Source organism: Hemitrygon akajei, chromosome 23, assembly GCF_048418815.1.
Source record: "Hemitrygon akajei chromosome 23, sHemAka1.3, whole genome shotgun sequence".
Lineage (NCBI taxonomy): Eukaryota > Metazoa > Chordata > Chondrichthyes > Myliobatiformes > Dasyatidae > Hemitrygon > Hemitrygon akajei.
This window is the reverse complement of record NC_133146.1, coordinates 2575420-2597304: the sequence shown is the minus strand read 5'-3', so window position 1 is coordinate 2597304 and position 21885 is coordinate 2575420. Positions and strand designations below refer to the sequence as shown.

The following is a 21885-nucleotide window of genomic DNA, read 5'->3' as shown; positions in this document are numbered from 1 at the left end:
GATAGCATGGATGAATGGCTGAGGAGATGGTGCAGGGGACAGGGTATCAAGTTCTTGGAACATTTTCTGCGGAAGGGATGACCTGTACAAGAGGGATGGGCTGTACCTGAAATGGAGGGGAACCAGTATCCTGGTCATGAGGTTTGCTGATCCTACTTGGGAGAGTTGAAACTAGTTTTGCAGGGGGCTGGAAATGAGCCCCAAGTCAGTAAGGGAACAATCAGACAGGAAGGTAGATGTCAGGGAAAGTGTTGAAAGGAAAAAACAAAATAACAGATATGATGGGTCAAAGAGTTTGAAGATGTATATTTTAATGCTAAGAGTACAAGTGTACCCTGATTTATGAAAGTTTGCTTTATGCCACTTCGCTTTTACAAAAGATCTACATTAGTACCTGCTTTTGCTAACCAAAAGAAATCAGAAGAGGATTTTCGCTTTTACGAAAAAAGGCGCCTGCTTTAAGCTTGTGTTTACCCCAAGAAAGGCTACCATGGCCGTGAAGCCTTGCACGGGCAGGTGTGTGTGCATGTGTGTATGTGCCGTTTTTTTTCTCTACAAATCAGTTTTGGATAAATCTTCCTGATTCTGATAAGTAAAACTATACTGTACATACATTATTTCTACTTTATATAGGCTGTGTATTATATCATTCCTGTTTTTACTATATGTTAGTGTTATTTTAGGTTTTATGTGCTATTTGGTATGACTTGGTAGGTTATTTTTTTGGGTCTGGGAATGCTCAAAAATTTTTCCCATATAAGTTAATGGTAATTGCTTCTCCGCTTTACGCCATTTCAGCTTATGAAAGGTTTCATAGGAACGCTGTACTTTCGAGTAGCGGGGAGAAACCTATATATTGTACAGTTCGAGTTGCCCGAATATGGGGAGGATGTTGAGGCTTTGGAGAAGGTACAGAAGAGTGCTATCATGAGAGGCTGGATAAACTTAGATTATTTTCTCTGGAGGATTGGAGGCTGAGGGGAGATCTGATAGAGCTTTACAAGATTATAGAACATAGAATAGTACAGCACAGTACAGGCCCTTTGGCCCATAATGTTGTGCCAACCCTTAAACCCTGTCTTCACCCCACCTTAAATTTTTCCATATACCTGTCTAGTAGTCTCTTAATTTTCACTAGTGTATCTGCCTCCACCACTGACTCAGGCAGTGCATTCCACGCACCAACCACTCTCTTGAGTAAAAAAACCTTCCTCTAATATCCCCCTTGAACTTCCCACCCCTTACCTTAAAGCCATGTCCTCTTGTATTGAGCAGTGGTGCCCTGGGGAAGAGGCGCTGGCTGTTCACTCTATCTATTCCTCTTAATATCTTGTATACCTCTATCATGTCTCCTCTCATCCTCCTCCTCTCCAAAGAGTAAAGCCTTAGTTCCCTTAATCTTCGATCATAATGCATACTCTCTAAACCAGGCAGCATCCTAGTAAATCTCCTCTGTACTCTTTCCAATGCTCCCACATCCTTCCTATACTGAGGCAACCAGAACTGGACACAGTACTCCAAGTGTGGCCTAACCAAAGTTTAATAGAGCTGCATCATTACCTCGCGACTCTTAAACTCTATCCCTTGACTTATGAAAGCTAACACCTTATAAGCTTTCTTATCTACCCTATCTACCTGTGAGGCGTCTTTCAGAGATCTGTGGACATGTACCCCTAGATCCCTCTGCTCCTCCACACTCCCAAGTATCCTGCCATTTACTTTGTACTCTGCCTTGGAGTTCGTCCTTCCAAAGTGTACCACCTCACACTTCTCTGGGTTGAACTCCATCTGCCACTTCTCAGCCCACTTCTGCATCCTATCAATGTCTCTTTGCAATCTTCGACAATCCTCAACACTATCCACAACACCACCAACCTTTGTGTCGTCTGCAAACTTGCCACCCCACCCTTCTACCCCCACATTCAGGTCGTTAATAAAAACCACTAAAAGTAGAGGTCCCAGAACCGATCCCTGTGGGACACCACTAGTCACAACCCTCCAATCTGAATGTACTCCCTCCACCATGACCCTCTGCTTTCTGCAGGCAAGCCAATTCTGAATCCACCTGGCCAAACTTCTCTGGATCCCATGCCTTCTGACTTTCTGAATAAACCTGCATTATGAGCGGCACAGGGTGCATCTGTTTCCTAGGGTTGAAATGTCTAATATGAGAGGGGGTAGGTTTGGGGGGGCCGGTGTGTGAAGGTTGTTTTTTTTACTCATCATTGTGGATGGCTGAAATGGACTACCTGGTATAGTGGGAGAGGCAAATACATTAGAAGCTTTTAAGAAACAATTCGATAGGCACGTGGATGTAAGGAAGATGGAGTAATATGGACAATGTGTAAGTAGTGTTTAGGTGTTTTTGATTTTCCTTTTAACTGGTTTGGCACAACATGTGGACTGAATGGCCTGTTTCTGTGCTGTACTGTTCTGTGTTCTAAATGCTGGAGTTGTGTGATTTGGAGAGTAGAAGTCTTTAATATACCCAGTTGGAAACTGAGATCTGTTTAGGTTTGCATTGAGCTTTATTATACCAGTGTAAGAGACCAGCAATGGTACCTGATATAATAATCACAAGCATTTTTTGTTATGTCAGATTTCTAGCTTGTGTAGTATTTTGCTGTTGAATCCTTACTATAAATAAAGCTCAAAAAGACAGTTACATTTGTAAAACTGACTGGAGAATAATGTGTGAAATCAACAGAGAATTTAACATCTATTATTCTTACATTTAGATGATGGATGCAGTGTTTTAAAAAATAAAGTTGTGAATTAAACAACGGACGTGCACTTTACTTGATCATGTGGATAATCTAGTACAACTTTTGAAGCAATGAAATGGGTAATATGTCCATTGCATATGGGTATTTATCAGCTTATATTTAGAATTGCTGAATATTTATTTGCAGTTTACTTAGACAAAGTAAAATCAGTTTAAAGTCGGCTATCATGTCTTTCTAGGTGAGTGTTATTAAAATGAATGCTCCAGGACATTTGATGTATGATTAACGTGATATTGTTGTGATTCATTGATGATTCATCTGGAATGACAGCTTTGTTTAGATGAAAGCTGAGGAAGGGGTTATGAGTTTGCTTTGCTCCTATTAGATGAGTCACCAACTGCAATTAATGCAGAAAGCAATATTTGGTTACGCTTTGTATCTCCACCACATGGGATATTGTTTTCAGGAACAGTTTTAAACTGCCATGATCTTTCAACCACTCATTTGCCAGCATCTTATTTATGACGTGATAAAATGGAAAACAAAATTTATTTTTGTTTTCATCTTGGCTACTATATTTATTGCTTATTGCAGCTCACTCATAGAATCAACTGAGCTATCATGTACTGTATTTTTTCTCTGAAATATCTTTAATCTGATTGCAGTTTTCTTTTCATTCAATTTAACTTTGTGTATTACATGGTATAACACTTCAATAGGTGTTGAGGGAAGTATTTGTTTGGAGGTACAAAATTTGCTGAAAGCTGTATTTTCTCTTCAGATTTCAAATATAGCTTGCAGTCATGTTACCCACTGCCTCCCATAAAACAGTAAAGGGAGGAGGAAAGACAGTTGATGTGACTGAGGGAAATGTCGATTTAGTAATAAGAAAGAGATCATATTTGATGGCACTCATGTGATTGCCATTTTAGATAGAACAATTGTATTAAACTTATTTTTCCATTCATTTGCTATTCAGTTTGAACTTTCAGATTGAAAGTTATCAGTTAACCCCTTATCAGTGGGTTTTATAGTGAGGTTGGGATTGGTGCGGAGGGGCTTCCCTTCTGCCACCATCAACTCTGCTCTCAAATGCATCTCTCCCATTTCCCACACATCTGCCCTCACCCCATCCACCCACCACCCCACTCAGGATAAGGTTCCCCTTGTCTTACCACACATGTATTGCCACACATTCTGGGTCAGCACAGAACAAGAACAAAAAAAGAACAACTGTAAAAGAAGCCCTTGCTCCCAGATTGTTAGACTCTCATATATAATGAAAATGTGAATGATTTGGCTGCTGGGTGATAATTAGACTGTTTGTTCTGATGGACGGGCCAAATCATTCACATGCCTGACAGAAGACTCAAAACAGATGCTGTACTCTGAGCTCCCTCAATGAATGAGATTACCAGCTGGATAAATAAAAACAGAGTTGAGGATATTCTTGAAACATCCTTGAAAGATGAAGCATCCTGTTCATCTCTAATCTGTGCTCAAAATGGGGTTGGATCATTTCATATCAAATTGAGAACCTTAGGCTGGACTTCTCTGTGTTCTTAATGCATATAAAAGGCAGAGAGAATGTATAGCTGTCAGCTTGATCAAGCACCAGCTGCTCCACTTTATGATAGAGCCTGCAACTCCTATATGGGCTTCATCGGGGATCTGGAGTAAACATAAGCTGTCCTCAAGAAAACTACCAGTTAGTTGGGGTTATGTACTCTGGAACTACTATGTTAATATGCTCTAAATTGTTGGTTGGGCACAAGTATTCCTCCTCACCCAGTCTTCTGAGCCACACACACAATAACGTCAAATCTCATTGATTTTGCTTGCTGGCCTAATCCCTCTGTCCAGTAACCTTTCCATTCATGTCCAAAGTTACGTAAATAAGATTTAAAAAAAAGAAACATACAAAAACTGGTGGAGATGCAGGATCAGTGCAAGATGGAAAAAAAGAGGAATGAGTGAAAATGAAATAACATGATGATATCTCAATGCACTTGACAAGCAAGTCTCTTGCAATTGCCAATTTACACATCATTGTCTGCAAAAGGATGAAGTGAATGCCCACCTGGGATGTTGTTTTACCTATCTAGTGAGTTGTTTTTGGTGAAGTGAGTTGAATTTTGTACAAAACTAGCTGTTTTAACATCTAAATGGCAGATGGGATTATGTAGATGTATACCACCATTGGCATAGATAAACTGAGCCCTGATTCTGTGGGTTTTAAATTCATAATTGGAGAAAACATTTGTGCAATGGAGTATTGCACTGAACGTTTTAACCTGGCTCAGGAGAAAAGGTAAAGGCTATATGATGGATGATTTGCGAAGGACACCTCACCCACCAGCAGAAGATTGTGACCTCAGTCACAACGTAATCTGATTTGGTTTGATTGTGGCATTCACCATATACACGTTTGCTGATGACACCACTGTTGGGCTGTATCAAAGGGGGTGATGAATCAGCATACCAGAGGGAGATTGACAATCTGGCTATGTGGTGTAATAAAAACGACCTCTCTCTCAATGTCACTAAGACCAAAGAACTGACTGTAGACTTAAGGAGAGGGGAAACCAGAGGCCCGTGAGCCAGTAATCATCAGAGGATCAGTGGTAGAGAGGGTCATTAACTTTAAATTCCTTAGTATCACTATCTCAGAAGACCTGTCCTGGACCCATCATATAAATATTGTGAAGAAAGCATGACAGTATCTCTACTTGCTCGAGAATCTGCAGAGGTTTGGCATGTCTTTGAAAACCTTGGCAAACTTCTATAGATGTGTTGTGAAAAATGTGCTGACTACCCTGCTACGGTAAACCCAATGCCTGTCAGTGGAAAATTGTACAAAAGGTAGTGGTTTTGCCCCAGTACATCATGGTAAATCCCTCCCAACCATTGAGCACATCTACATGAAATGTTGCCATAGAAAAGCAACATTCATCATCAAAGATCCTCTCCACTCAGGCCATGCTGTTTTCTGGCTGCTGCCATCAGGTAGAATGTACAGGTGTCTTAGGACTTGCATGACCAGATTCAGGAACAGTTACTACCACTAAGCCATCAGGCTCTTGAATAAAAGGGGATAGCTACACTCATTTGAGGAGTCTGTTATATTGTTACTTCATGCTCGTTATTTATTGCTATTTATTTATATCTACACTTGCACAGTTTAGTTTACTGTTCCTGATGTTATAGTTTAGTTACCGTTCTATAGATTTGCTAAGTATGCCCGCAGAAAAAGAATCTCAGAGTTGTATGTGGTGACAAGTGCGTACTCTGATAATAAATTTTAACTTTGAACATTTTGTATTTTAATAACTGGACGCTTTTTAACATGGGACACACAGTATTATTTATTTCTAAAACAATTGTCTCAACGAACCCTGTGCTAGGGATTAAGTATACATTAGACATGATTGACTTGGAGAATGCCTTCTGCATGAAGTTTATGGATTTAATGCTTATTCCAAACTTATTTGGATATAAATATAGAAAGTTAATCAGTTTTGCGCACTTAATAGCCAGTGGTCTGTTAACTAATTCTGCTTATTGATTTCTGGTGCTGCTTGGGTTAGTTGTGACTCAGTGCTGGGTGATGGTGTGGGTTATGTAGGATAGCCGGATTGGGATCAATATTCAGTACGCTTTATTTTGTCTCAGACTATGTACAATGAACTACTAAAGCTTCAATTATTGTAATATTATAAGAGTAATGAAGTCTTTCTAATGGAACTAGCTGGACGTGCACCTATTTTAGCTGGAAATATTAATGTAAATTTTGTTCTACACCTGAGGTAATTTGGCTGTTCTGTAGGAGGATTGAGAAGGCTGACTCATCCACAGCAGAGGTGATGGGTTTTTATGTGCAATTTTTCTGGCTGAATCTGTGCAAATTGATGTTTTCAGATGATATCCGTTCATCATTGTCAAAGTGCAGCAGACTTTTTGATTTTTTTTTACAATTTTATATCATTGTATCAAAGTTGTTATTTTGGCCCCATACTTGAATTTCACTTGGTTGGAAATGCAACAGCAACAGATGTATATAGAATCAGAATTTTGAACTTACACAGTGTACGTTTGTCTTAGTTTTTCCTTTAATTTCCCTTTTAATTTTTCAACTCTAATTGACTTTGTTTAGAATTTTAAAATAGCTGTGCAAACTGCATTTTAGCAGCCATAACCACTAATTGTTGTCATTAACAGCTGGTAAAGTGGATAATTTTGTAATAGTTAAGGGTAGAGGCTTGAACCTTGTCTTGGCATAATAGCTATGAATCCTATCATTACACTTTGCATGCAGTGGATAAAATTGCAGTGTAATGGTAATGCATGACTGTCTTTTGATCTGTCATTGTGAGATGCACATGTAAACTTGGCTGTGAGAAGAAATGATTGGGCAGAGAGTTGTCATTCTGAGAGGGGAGACATAAAACAACTAGCTGATTTATGCAGTTAAAGTTTGCCGCATCACTTTTTTCCCCCAAGTTCTCTGACTTGAGAATCATCAAAAAACTCCCCCACCAAAAAGAGGAAGAGAGCACGCTATTCGCTGAGACAGAGCCCCTGATAGCTGATCCATTGTTCCCAATATTCCATATTTTCCCGTAACACTTCAGTTGGTGTCACTGACATACAATTAGCTCGTCCCCAGGGCTGGAAAACCTTGGAACCTAAGAAGGCGCATTCGTCTTCTGGGCCGTGTTCTTGGGATATTGAAAAATGACCAGCCATTGAGCCCTGAGAATGGGAACCAACATCATAAAAAACTGGAGTTTGGAGTGCAGCTCTAGGTCAGGGTCTTCGACAGGACCTCATCCACCTTGAAAAGGAAAAAGAGAGAGACATTAAAGGTAGAAGTTAAGCTGTTTCCGTAGATGAGTTTGAATAAGTTGCTGTCTATGCCATCGTAGCTCCCCCCTTTTGCATTATGGGCTGGTCCTAAAGTTCTAAACAGCTGATTTTTTTAGTCTGGAAATTCAGTTGATCTGTTTAATTTTGTTCTGGATCATGTGGACCTTTGTCAAACTATATTCTAGTCTCTTGATCATGGTTTCATCAATGAAGACTACCTCATAAATAATCACATGTCCTAAGCAAATAACACCTTATTTGAGATGTAGATGTGTACCTACAGTTTTCAAGTATGTGTTATCCAGCAGAATAGCTCTTATTGGAAAATACATTTTGAAAAAGTATCTGGATATTGCTTTGGGACTATTTGCTGCTTGTGCTTAGAAGTGAATAAATGTTTTACCTATCCTCTCCTTTCCTGTTTGATTCAGAAGCCCTCAATGAAAATTTATAGCTGTATCCAACCCATAAATGGACTTTGCAATAAATTTGAGAATCCATTGCCACAATGGCTGTTTTTTGCTCAGTTTCAGTACTCTGCAAAAGATCTTTATCGAATACTGTATTTGTTAGTGTGGAATGGAGAGCATGTTTGCAAATCTGGCAGGAGCAATAAATTTTAAGAATGGCAAGGGTGGGGTGCTGCAGGAGGGGTGTGGGGCAGATGGCCGAGAAGAAGTGCTGGGGCGGGGAGGGGGGGTGTAGGTGCAGACACCAGGCAAGTTCATGACTCTGTCACGGCTCTTTCATAAATATTCTACTGGACTCTGAATAATTAAATATCAGTGATGGCTCCCCTCTAGTGTTTTGAAACATTGTAAATGCTAATCTCAAGCATGTGGCAAGAATTATGATTTATTGTTCATATTGTTTAAAATCTTCTAGGGGACCAGGTTAGTCACCGTGGTGCTCTTACTGGTGGTTATTACGATACCCGAAAATCAAGGCTGGAACTTCAAAAGGATGCACGGAAAGCAGAGGAGGAATTAACTGAACTGGAAGCAAAACTGAATGAAAATCTCCGTAGGAATATTGAAAATATCCTTCAGAAATGCCTTTTAATGATATAAAAGATGTGTTAGTGACTCAAGTTTCTTGTCTTGTTTTACACGCTGTGGTTCAATGAGAAAAATATGGAAAGAAAATTCAGTGTAATGTTCAGAGAGCTGTGAGTAACTGTAAAAAGTTTCTTTGGACTTGGAGGTGGTGAGGGGTGGGGAGTAGGGATTATATTCTACAAAACTGAAATTGGCATGGTGCCTCCTATTTCTGTGCCATTGTTCAGGACATACATTCATCCAATATTGCTAACAACAGTGGAGTACCAATAATATGCTATATAAGTTCAGATTTTTTATTTTTAATGTAACAAATTAGTGAAATTTGCAGCATGTTCTCAGCATCTTCATTTTCTCTTTTTTTCAACCTGCATCTACAAATTCATGCATCTGGAAATTCTGAGATAGTAATATGTTGTATCTTTTAGTTTTCTCAAACACACTCATGTTTAACCTTGTGAAATTAAGTTCGTTTCACAAATGAAATGAAGTTTGAGAGACTTGTTTTCAATGTTTTGTAAAATAACTTGTGTCGAGATGTAGAAAATTGAGTAGAAGTATCCGTTTAACAAATGAACACTGTCTTAACTTGATTAGCAAATGATCTGAGTAAGTCTTCACTGATTTTCCTCATTACAGGGTAATCTTTCTGGAGGAATGATGTGTAAAGGAAACAAAAGAAAATAGAACTCACTTTAGTTTCAGCGACACTTCACCATTAGTTTTCTTAGAAATAAATTGTATGAAAAGTGTTGTTTTAATCGGTTTGTTAAAAATTGGACTCTCCTGATAGCAGTGAGTCAGTATGATATATCATTAAGCAGTAGGTAATAATGAGTGCACAGCTGTATACAAGACTCTTTAGATCTGCATGATTCATCCTCAATTAATGTCATCAACATAGGACAAACAGAATGCACTTATGACACAATACTCTTTAAAGCACAGTGCAAATTCTGAAAATAACAGGAATTGACTTTGCGCATGTTTGAGCTAATGAGATATATGGTTCACAGAAAAAGCTTCTTTAACTCAAACATGTAAATATGTGACTTTTTGTTTACAGCTTAGTTACATGTACAGAAGTAAACTAGTAATGGGACACATTGGGACCAGTACATTTGGCTCAATTAAGCAGCTGCCCAATTCACCAAAGTTTCATGGAAATAGTTAAAAAGGAACTGTTAAAAACTGTGTCATAAATTACATATCTAATGAAATAGTACCGATTAGAACATTTCCAATAGTCTTATGGTAGTATAAAACTGTATTAGTTCCTAATAGTGTCAGTGGAATTCATTCAGTGTATGCAGCGAACAACATCATTGTGGGCACCTACTACAGATAAAGGACTGCCTTCATACAATGCTCTGAGTGACTGCATCCTCCAAATCTTCCTTTTCATTATAACATTCAAGATGATTGTCAATAGGTTCCTTCAAATTCTTTGCAGTTCCTAACTTGCTGAAGTAATGAAATCATTTAATTTTCACTCCTGGCTGTCTCTGGGTTTTGAACACAAACGCGGTGTATTTAAATAGTGTTCACTTTAAGCACAGTATAGTGTATAACAGGCATACAAGTGCTTGACTGACACTGACCAGAACTTGTTCAGCAGGTCTCTGCTCCAGTTAGGCAGCACAGTATCTCAAATAAATGAAGGGAATCCAGCAATTTTCTTCAATTTGTTTTTGTTCTTTAAAAGTTGTTCCAAATAAGTGCCACCCTGATTAACCATTGGCTCAATTAACCAGAATCCACTGCATTTGGAGTCAGGTTTGAAGTTGTATTTTTAGTTTTCAGCCCTGAACAGATATCTGCTTGCAGGTTTATTATTTCATTGAGACACTTTGCCATTATGTATTAAACTCTTTGCAGCTGGATATAATGTGCTAATTTGAACAAGTACAGGTAATTATCCCCAACATCTTGGTAAGATTTGTCCTTCAATCATGATCCCAAAGGCAGGTTTATTGTTTTGACAGCACATATGTGGTTCCTACATTATCACAGCACATTCTTGACTAAAATGCTTTGAGAACTAGTTGATAGAAGTGTTAGATAAAATGCATCTCCCTTTGTCTTATAGAGATTCTTAGGCCAGTTAAGAAGATGAATAGCAACACACACAAAATGCTGGCGAAACTCAGCAGGCCAGGCAACATCTATGGAAAAGAATACAGACGACATTTCAGGCCAAGACCCTTCAGCAGGCATTTAGGCCTGAAATGTCAGCTGTACTCTTCCATAGATGCTGCCTGACCTGCTGAGTTTGTCCAGCATTTTGTGTGTGTTGCTTGAATTTCTAGTATCTGCAGATTTTTTCTTGTTTAAGAAAAAATGAATATTATCCTGGGATGGTCACAAGGATCTAATACTTTTGGAAAAAATGAAATAGTTTGAATTTTGAAGCTGAAATCAAAGTCTTTGTTATGCTGGTGGCGCTGCTCTGCGTTATAACTTCTTGAAAGTTCTGATGGTTTACTTATGCTATTTACCTGCATTTGACTCTAAACCATGCCTCTGTATAGCTATCTGCTGTTTGAGCTTGTTGTAAGTAATTTTATTGCCACAAAATGAGATGTATTTCCTTCTCTTGCACTAAAATGCTGAAACATTTGAGAGATTCAGGTGGGAGAGCATTAAAGTGGAAGAAAAGGCCAAAATAAATTTTGAAGGTTTTGGAGTCAGAATTTGTTAAATGGACATTTGCTGCTTTGTATTTTTCTGATTTTTAAATTTACATTACGAGGGGTGATTGATAAGTTTGTGGCTTAAGGTAGAAGGAGTCAATTTTAGAAAACCCAGCACATTTATTTTTCAACATAGTCCCCTCCTACATTTACACACTTAGTCCAGCGGTTGTGGAGCATACGGATCTTGGACCTCCAGAAAGTGTCCACAGCAGGGGTGATTGATAAGTTTGTGGCCCAAGGTAGAAGGAGATGAGTTATTAACTTCAAATTTTCTGCATAATCACTCAAAGAGTTCATGTAAGGAGAGCTGTATAACCCATCTTCTACCTTAGGCCATGAACTTATCAATTACCCCTGCTGTGGACACTTTCTGGAGGTCCAAGGTCTGTATGCTTCATGATCGCTGGACTAAGTGTGCAAGTGTAGGAGGGGACTATGTTGAAAAATAAATGTGCTAGGTTTTCTAAAATTGACTCTTCCTACCTTAGGCCACAAACTTATTAATCACCCCTCGTATTTTAAGTGGCCATCCATTGACTTGGTTTATATGCTGCAAGGTAAATTGTAAAAGGGACCATTATTTCCTTGTTCATTTGGATTAATGATTTTGCCCAAACATTGAACGAATTTGTTCACTGGTTAAAATTATTTTGCTTGCTTATATTACTTAAGGTGCTTTCACCACATTATTGTGAATATGCCATTCCTTAGCACAACATACAGATTAATAATGAGATCGATCAGTTGATGAATCAAATGCAGCAGATTGAAACACAACAGAGAAAGTTTAAGGCATCACGAGACAGCATTCTTTCAGAGATGAAGATGTTGAAAGAGAAGAGGCAACAATCTGAAAAAACATTCATGCCTAAGGTACCAATTAATTGAAAAAATATTTGACAACTTTTCTGACATGGGTTATTCAGTATATTCAGGCTATACTCATAGAGTGATCCCACCATACCCCTATCATTCTTTCCTGTAGCCATATTTTTCCAAATTCTCATCACTTTCCCTGCCCCATCAATAGTTTACTGCAATCCAATCTACTAAACACATTATGGTGATCAATTAATTTAAGAAGCAGCATGCCCTTGGGATGTGGAAGAAACGAGCATATGGGGAGAGTCCACATGGTCATGAGGACACAATGGATACTCCACTCAGGCACACCTGAAGTCATTAGAACTATGATAGGCAGCTCCACTAGTTTGACTTTTCATTTCCTTATTCTTTAAGAATATGGTAACGCAAATACCGTAGATGTCGGATTATAAGCCGCTACTTTTTTCCCACATTTTGAACAGCTTTGAACACTGCGGCCTTTACTACGGTGCGGCTAATGCATGATTTTTTTTCATGCCGCCAAAAACATTTTGCCTTGTAACAGTAGACCAATAAAATTGATGAGTAGTTCACAGAGGTCCAATGAAATTGTACGATAAATCAAGCGCACTTTCACAATTAAATTATTGTAAATCAGTCATTTGTACTCACCCTCATCAACATGGAAAACACTCGAAGAAAAGCATTGTGCTGCCTTTATGGCAGTTATTTAGTTTATAATATTTTCGCTTAGTAATTCATTTGTTAGTATTTTCTAGTTAAATTTAGAAGTACTACATCCCGGGATACTATGACGTCACATCCGGTTTCGCCGCGTCTTGTGGGAAATACCGGTTTGCGATAAACGGGAAGGTGGGGGCATTAGACCCGAGCGAGAACGCTGCTTTTAAGTTAAAGGCGATCAATAACTTTTCCTGGTAGGCTGCAGTATATATTTTTTTACCAGTCGTTAGGAGATATTGGAATGTATACACAACGTAATTTGTGTGTTACCGATACGTATGTATATTTAAAAGTAGCCGTGTTACAGGCACGGTTTGAAAAAAAGCATTTGCAATATGTATTTGTTTATGTTACCATATGGATTTAATTAAAAGTTTAAAAATCCTCACGTGTAATATCTTTCTGTGTAAATATCTCATATTACAACGTGGGACACCTGTGGCCTAAAATCCGGTGCGGCTTGTACAAGTACAAAATTGATTTTCTTTCTAAAATTAGAGCCAGCTCTGTAGTGCGAAATCTACAGTAATAATTTTGTTAGTGGTGAACAAGATAGTAGTTTCTGTGATAAAAATTGTATGTTTGGTACTGGATGGGAATTTATTGAGTTTTCACCAAAGTTTTTAATAAAGTTAATTTTTCCCTATTTTATTTGTAGCAACGAAGTTTGCAGAGTCTAGAAGCAAGTTTACATGCTATGGAATCGACGCGAGAGTCCTTGAAAGCTGAACTTGGCACAGATCTGCTTTCACAGCTTAGCCTGGAAGACCAAAAGCGAGTTGATGCACTCAATGATGAAATCCGACAGCTCCAACAGGTACAGTGTTTGGTGATGCAAAAAATTATAAAGTTTCCTTATTTAAGAGTGAACATTTCTGCCTTTAATTTTTGTTATACAGTTAAGTAGAAGCTTTGTAGTTAAACAAAAAAATCTGAAATGTAATTAGAAAGAAATTATTGCTCTCTGAACCCATCTATAGAAAATAGGCATCCGTTAAGTCTCATGAACCATGGATTTGAGCCTTGGAAGGTTTCCAAGGTGCAGGCCTGGGCAGGGTTGTATGGGGGAACCGGCAGTTACCTAAGCAGCTTGGCACCGGTGTCGTCGCAGAGCAATGTGTTGTTAAGTGCCTTGCTCAAGGACACAACACTCTGCCTTAGCTGAGGCTCGAACCAGTGACCTTCAGATCACTAGACCCATGCCTTATCCACTAGGCCACGCGCCAACACGAACCCATCTATAGAAGCAATCTTAAAGAACCATTAAACCATGAAAAATGCCCAGGCATCAATGAGTGAACATTGACATATCACTGGCTTGTATAAAAACAAATGGCACTTTTTTTTTTACAGAACTGCCACTCAACATTTTTTTTTGTTTGTCATGCCGTTCTGTTTACTCTAGAGGAATGTTTTGCATGAAAGTCCCAGGTGATAAACAGTTTCTGAGAAACTCAAACCATCTGATCTGGTGCCAACAATCATTCCATGGTCAAAGTCACTTAGATCAAATTACTTCCTTATTCTGTTGTTTGATCTGAATAACTGAACCTCTTGACCATGTGTGCATGCTTTTATGCATTGTGTTGTTGCTACATGATTGGCTGATTAGATACTTACATTAACAGGTGTTTCTAATAAAGTGGCCACTGAGTGTAGAACGCATTATGTAATCTGTGTTCCAAAGATGTTTCTGAATGTTAGAGATTTATATAGGAAACTTTGGAGCTAATTCAGCAAGCCCTGCTCCCCAAAATAATAGTTATATTGGGCACTGCATTAGACTATCAGCTAGATTTTCCTTTTATTCTTTGGACTCGGAATTGAAATATATTTTTCACATTCCATCTGCGAGCTTGTCAAATGAGTTGCTAATTAAATTAATGGTTTAGGTCAAAGTTTTGAAAAGTCATGATAGAATTAGTCAAATTGCAAATGTACTAAGTTATTTATATCATCAGGGGATTAGGTTGAGATATGATATAAAAAGTGACTCAAGGCATTTATCGTTTGTAAATAACAGCTGTATGCAGGTGAAAAATCGGTCAATATGTTAATATCTATCTTAAGCCGGCTTCACTAACTGCAGTATACAAATCACTTGATTGTAAACAGAGTCAGAATCAGATTTAATATCATTAGTGTTTGTTATGAAATCTGTTGTTTAATAATAATAAAACTAAATTAAAAGTACAGTAGTATATATAAAAAATAAATACGCAGTGCAAAAAGAGAGCAAAAAATCAGCTGGGTAATGTTCATTGGTTCATTGTCCATTCAGAAATCTGATGGTAGAGGGAAACTTAGTGGTTTTTCATGCTCCTGTACAGTCTCATTGATGGTAGTAATGAAAAGGGGGTATGTCCTGGGTGATGAAGGGTGCCACTTTTGAGGCATTGTCTTTTGAAGATGTCCTCAATGCTGGGGAGTCCAGTGCCCATGATAGAGCTAGCTGAGTTTAACTGTCTGCAGCCTTTTCCAATCCTCTGTAATGGCCCCTTCATATCAGACTACGATGCAACCAGTTAGACCGCTTTCCATGGTATATCTGTAGAAATTTGTGAGAGTCTTTGATGGCATATCAATTCTCCTCTAACTCTTCATGAAATATAGCTGCTGATGAACCTTCTTTGTAACTGCATCAATATGTTGGGCTCAGAATATATCTTCTGAGATGTTGACACCAGGAACTTGAAACTGCTGATCCCTCAGTGAGGACCAGTGTGTGTTCCTTTGATTTCCCCTTCCTGAAGTGCACAGTTCCTTGGTCTTACTGATGTTGAGTGCAGGGTTGTTGTTGCTACACCACTAAACCAGCTGATCTATATGTTTCCTTGCAACCAACTGAAATTCTGCCTTAGTCTTGAGCTGTAAATGAATAGATGCAGAAGTCCTGAACTTGGGTTGGGAGGCATCTGTGGGCTGACGGGAAGGGCAAAGGAATTGTTGATATTCTAGATTCTAGCATCTGCAATTTATTGTGATCCTGCAAATATGCAGAAGATGGCTTGAAAGTGCTTTCCATTTAAGCACAGATTTAGAAGGATCAGCACTCTGAATATAATATAGTTTAAGACTGTTTTATCTTTTGTTTATTCTTTTAGGATAATCGGCAATTATTAAATGAACGGATTAAGTTAGAAGGTATAATGACCAGATTAGAGACGTATCTCAGTGAAAATTTGAGGAAGCGCTTGGACCAGGTTGAGCAGGTAAAGTTACTTGAGTAATAGATTAAACAAATACATATGTAGTGGTTTGGTTGCAGTTCCTACATATTTAGCCCGTGATGTGTAATTCGTGATGCTAATTTGTACTGTCATCCTTCTGTTCATCTCCCATATCTCTCTATTCCCTTCATACCATGTGCCTCTTAAACTTGAAACTGTCTGATTTTCTTGGGAACCCATTCCATATACCTACCACTCTGCATTTTAAAAAAAATTGCTCCCTCTAATCTTAAAAGCATATCCTTTAGTATTTCACATTTCTACCTTGGGGATTGGTTCTGATTGACTGACTATCTAAATCCCATAATTTTAAAGAGCTCCATCAAGTGTCTCATCAGTCCCTGAAACTCTTAAAAAGAACTGTGCAGCCTAACACTAACACATACCCTTTAATCCAGACAGCATCCTGGTAAGCTACTTCTGCACCTTTTCCACAATCTTCATATCTTTCATATAACATTATCCTGTTATGTCAAGAGGATCAAAGAGTGTTGGGATGAGTGAATATTATTGTCTTGTGGCATAAGTTTGTGTGTCCTGAAGAGGTGCTTAACTCTGAAGCTTAATTTAAAATGTTCGGTAGTTTATGTACACTCTCAGAGAAATCCCACAGTAAAAATATGCACACTTAACAGGTTTAGAAGGTTTTCCTCTACCAAAAGTAACCAGTACTTTTGGCTTAGATAACACATGTTTTATCATGGCGTGAGTGATTTACGCAATCCTGTAAATCTGTTGTGTGCTCTGTGGAATTTTGTGTTTTATTGTGTTGTGACCAGCTGTACAGTGTTGAGATTGGTTGGGTCTTTGTTGCAAATTGAAGAGAATGGGTGTCAAGATATGATGAATTTAATTGTGTACTTCCTTTACTTAGGAGTTAAATGACCTGCGAGAAACTGAGGGCAACACTGCTCTAACAGCCACAACTACTGAACTGGAGACCATTAACAAGCGTGTGAGGGACACCACTGCAAGGGCAGAAGGTTGGAACAATTTTAAGTGCCCAGACATTTTTTTGCCTTTTGTTCTAGTTTATAGAATTGTAACAGTTCCATGAATTCAATTAAAGGCTTCAAATATCTGTGCTGTAATATTCTAGTGTTTAAGTATTTGCTGGGTCAACAGAAGAGCTTTTTGAAGGTGGTTTAGAAGTGTGAAGCCTGCTGATCGAAAGTATAGCTGATGTTAGTGGTGGGGGGGGGAGGAAACAAAATCAAAAGGAATTGTATATTATAGGAGAACACTGCAGTAGGTTATTGAAAATGCCAAAGGCCTGGATCAGCCGAAGGTGAAGCAGTGGTTCTCTGTGCTACATCAGAGTAGGTGATGGTGTAAGTATTAGGACACTGGAGTTGCAAATTTTAGTATTTCAGCCTGAGACTGATGTGGAGTTGTGGATTTGTTTGCATTAATGCTAACGCTTAGAGATTTGCATTTGTAATTTGTAGGACAGAGTCTATTGTCATTGTTGTCCATATCCCTAGAAATAGCAGAAGAAAGAGACTGTTCAGTCCTTTGAGCCACTTGAACTATTTAACTGCATAATGGCAGGTTGATGTGTTAACTGTTTTTGCCTTTGTTTCTGTATCATTTCTGGGGCAGCCCAGTAGAGTAGGGGTTAGCAGAACACTTTACCAGCAACACGGGTTCAATTCCCAGTGCTGCCTGTAAGGCATTTGTACATTCTCCCCATTGATCACAAGGATTTGCTCCTGGTGCTGTGATTTCTTCCCACAGTTCAAAGACATACTGGTTGGTAGGTTAATTGGTCCCTTGATTACGTTAGGTTTAAATCGAGGGTGGCTGAGTGGCATGGCTAGAGGGGCCTACTCTGCGCTGTATCTCAATAAATTCAATATCCTTGTCTAACACGCATTTCCTAAATTCCATTTTGATATGTTTTAATTACCGTAGATTCCGGACTACAGAGCGCACCTGATTAAAAGCCGCTGGCTCTAATTTTAGAAATAAAATCAATTTTTTAATTGTAAAGGCCGCACCGGATTTTAGGCCGCAGGTGTCCCACGTTGTAATATGAGATATTTACACAGAAAGATATTACACGTGAGGATTTTTTAACTTTTAATTAAATCCATATGGTAACAAAAACAAATACATATTGCAAATGCTTTTTTTCGAACCGTGCCCGTAACGCGGCTACTTTTAAATATACGTTGCATATACTTCTTTACTGAACAACATTCCAATATCTCCTAACGACTGGTAAAAAATATATATACTGCAGCCTACCAGGAAAAGTTATTGATCGCCTTTAACTTAAAAGCAGCGTTCGCTCAGATCCAAAGCCGCTCGCGTAATGCGCTCCCCCCTCCTTTCCGTTTATCGCAAACCGGCGTTTTCCCACAAGACACCGCGAAACCGGGTGTGACGTCATAGCATCCCGCGATGTAGTACAGAAAACAAATATAGTTAAAACTCTTCTAACTTTAACTAGAAAATGAATTACTAAGCGAAAATATTATAAACTAAATAACTGCCATAAGGCAGCACAATGCTTTTCTTCGAGTGTTTTCCATGTTGATGAGGGTGAGTACAAATGACTGATTTACAATAATTTAATTGTGAAAGTGCGCTTGATTTATCGTACAATTTCATTGGACCTCTGTGAACTACTCATCAATTTTATTGGTCTACTGTTATGAGGCAAAATGTTTACGAGGCGGCATGAAAAAATCATGTATTAGCCGCTCCGGATTAAAGGCCGCAAAGTTCAAAGCTGTTCAAAATGTGGGAAAAAAGTAGCGGCTTAAAATCCGGAATCTACGGTAACTTACTCGTCATATTTTTTGTATAACAAACATTTCTGACATCATCTGACTTGTTAACTCTTGAGACAATTATTCTGTAAAGCACATGTAGTCATAGTCACAGATTTTAGATACAAAATGCTTCATTAGTTGCAGGAGGGCAGGTCTAGCAGCTCAATATTCCAGGCCATGATTTAGACATGGTACAGCGGGAGATAGGACAGACTGGAGAGGTCATCTACTGAGGAAATATGGGTGAAACTGAAGAATAAGAAAGGAATGACCTTGTTAATTGGGTTATGTATAGACCACCCAACAGTCTGTGGGATTTAGAGGAACAATCTCTCTGCAAGAGAGATTGCAGAGTGTTGCAAGAAACATAAGGTTGTGATAGTAGTGATTTTACCTTTCTGCATATTGACTGGGACTCCCACACCATAAAAGGGCTGGATGGAATAGAATCTGTCCTATGTGTTGAGATAAATTTCCTTAATCAGATCATAGAGGTCCTAGCTAGAGAGAGTGTGATACTAGATCTCATTAGGGAATGAGACAAGGCAGGTGACAGAAGTTTGTGTAGGGGAGCACTTTCATAATGCCATTAGTTTCTAGATAATTATGGAGGATAGGTCTGCTCTTTGAGTTGGTATTTTAATTTGGAGAATGGCCAGTTTGGATGATATTAGGAAGGTCTGGCAAGTGTGGATTGGGCAGGTTTTCAAGCAAAGATGTACCTGGTAAGTGGGAGACCTTCAAATGTGAAATTTTGAGAGTACAGGATAGTAGTCTTGGGGAACCTTGGTTTTCTATAGATATTGAGACCCTGGTTAAGAAAAAGATGCTTAGCAGGTATAAGTAGAAAGGGGGAAATGAGGTGCTTCTGGAGTATAAGGAATGCAAGAGACACTTAAAGTAGGAAATCAGAAGGGATAAAAGAAGGCTTAAAGTTGTTCTAGGAGACAGGGTGAAGGAGAATCCCAAGGGCTTCTACAGCTATATTAAGAGCAAAAGAATAACAAGGTGCAAAAATGGTCCTCTGGAAATCAGAGTGGTCAGCTTTGTATAGAACTGAAAGAGGTGAGGGAGATGTTAAATGGGATTTTTACATCTGTATTTACATAGGAGACAGACATGGAGTCTATAGAAGTGAGGAGAAGCAACAGTGAGGTCGTGAACCCTCTACAGATTACAAAGGAGGAGGTGTTTGTTGTCTTGAAGAAAGTTAAGGTGGATAAATCCTGAGGGGCTGATGATGTGTTTCCTCAGACCCTATGGGAGGATTGTGCAGAAATTACAGGGTCCCTAGAAGAGATATTTAAAATGTCTTTAGCCATGGGTAAGGTGCCGGAGGATTGGATGACAGCTAATGTTGTGTTATTTAAGAAAAGCTTTTAGAATAAGCCAGGAACTCATAGGTGGCTGAGCCTGACATCAGTAGTGGGTAAGTTAATGGAAGGTATTCTAAGAGAACAGGTATAGAAGTATTTGGAGAGACAAGATCTGATTAGGGACAGTCAACATGACTTTGTGGTAGGTTGTGTCAAACCAATTTTCCAGAGAGTCTTGAGGAAGCTACCAGAAAAGTTGATTTTGGCAAAACAGTGGCTGCTGTCTACATGGTCTTTAGCAAGATCTTTGACAAGGTCATGAATGGGAAGTTCATCATGAAGGTTTATTTGCTTCACATTCAAAGTGAGGTAGTAAATTGGATTAGACATTGGCTTTGTGGAAGAAGCCAAAGGGTGGTAGTAAGTGGTTGCCTTTCTGACTGCAGACCTGGGACTACTGGTGTGCCACAGGTATTGGTACTGTGCCCATTTTTGTTTATTGTTTATATCAGCGATCTGTGAAATAATGTGGTAAACTGGATCAGCTCATTTACAGATGACATCAAGATTGGAGGTGTGGTGGACAGTGAGGAAGACTTTCAAAGCTTGCAGAGGAATCTAGACCAGCTGGGAAAAAATGGGCTGAAAATGGCAGATGGCATTTAATGGAGACAAGTGTGAGATATTGCACTTTTGGAGGACCAACCGGGGCATTAGGACAGTAGGACCATCGAGCAGTAGTGTGATAGAACAGAGGGTTCTGGGAGTACAGATGCATAATTCCTTGAAAGTGGCTTCATAGGTAGATAAGGTCATAAAGAAAGCTTTTGGCACATTGGCTTTCATAGATCAAAGTACTGAGCACAGGAGTTTGGATGTTATGTTGAAGTTGTATAAGATGTTGATGAGGTCTACCTCGGAGTATTGTATCCCATTTTTTGGTCATCTACCTACAGAAAGATGTAAATAAGGTTGAAAGAGTGCATTGAAAATTTTCAAGGGTTTGCCAGGATATGAGGACCAGAGATACAGGGAAAGGCTGAATAGGATAGGACTTTATTCCCTTGAGCTTAGGAGAACGAGGGGGATTTAACAGAGGTACACAAAATTATGAGGGGTATAGATAGGATCAATTTAAGCGGGCTTTTTCCACTGCAGTTGGGTGAGACTAAAGGTAGAGGTCATGGCTTAAGGGTGAAAGGTGAAAATTTTAAGGGAATGAGAGTGTGGATGTGGAGTGGATTTCCACATTTGAGAGAAACTTGGATAGGCAACTTGGATGGGAGGGGTATGGAGAGGTCGATAGAACCAGGCAGAATCAGCCTGGACTAGGTGGGCCAAAGGACCTGGTTTCTGTGGTGTTCTGTGACTCTATTACTCTTATGTACTCATATCTATGTGCTTCATGATCAGTGTGTTCTCTGACTGTAAATCTTGTGATTATGCTGTATTATGTTGTATCCTGTATTGCTTCATGGTTTATTAACTACAAACTTAACTCTATTAAATGTAACTTGTTGAATAAAAGATTTACTGTTTATTGCTCCATCCACATATGTATTTCATGACGTTACTGATGACAACATTTTTTTGAATCAGGATATTCTAATCACTGTTGTCGAGCCATGGTCACCTTGGCTGAAA

At 38.8% G+C, this 21885-nt stretch overlaps 1 protein-coding gene across 1 annotated transcript in view; it reads left to right on the top strand.

The window, feature by feature from the left end:
- smc3 (structural maintenance of chromosomes 3) overlaps positions 1-21885 on the top strand; it is a 122323-nt gene that overhangs the window by 58046 nt on the left and 42392 nt on the right. Inside the window, exons 19-23 of the mRNA XM_073026853.1 lie at positions 8478-8631; positions 12069-12219; positions 13574-13732; positions 16020-16127; positions 17020-17128. Coding sequence (XP_072882954.1) covers positions 8478-8631; positions 12069-12219; positions 13574-13732; positions 16020-16127; positions 17020-17128 — 681 coding nt within the window. The remainder of the gene's footprint in view (positions 1-8477; positions 8632-12068; positions 12220-13573; positions 13733-16019; positions 16128-17019; positions 17129-21885) is intronic.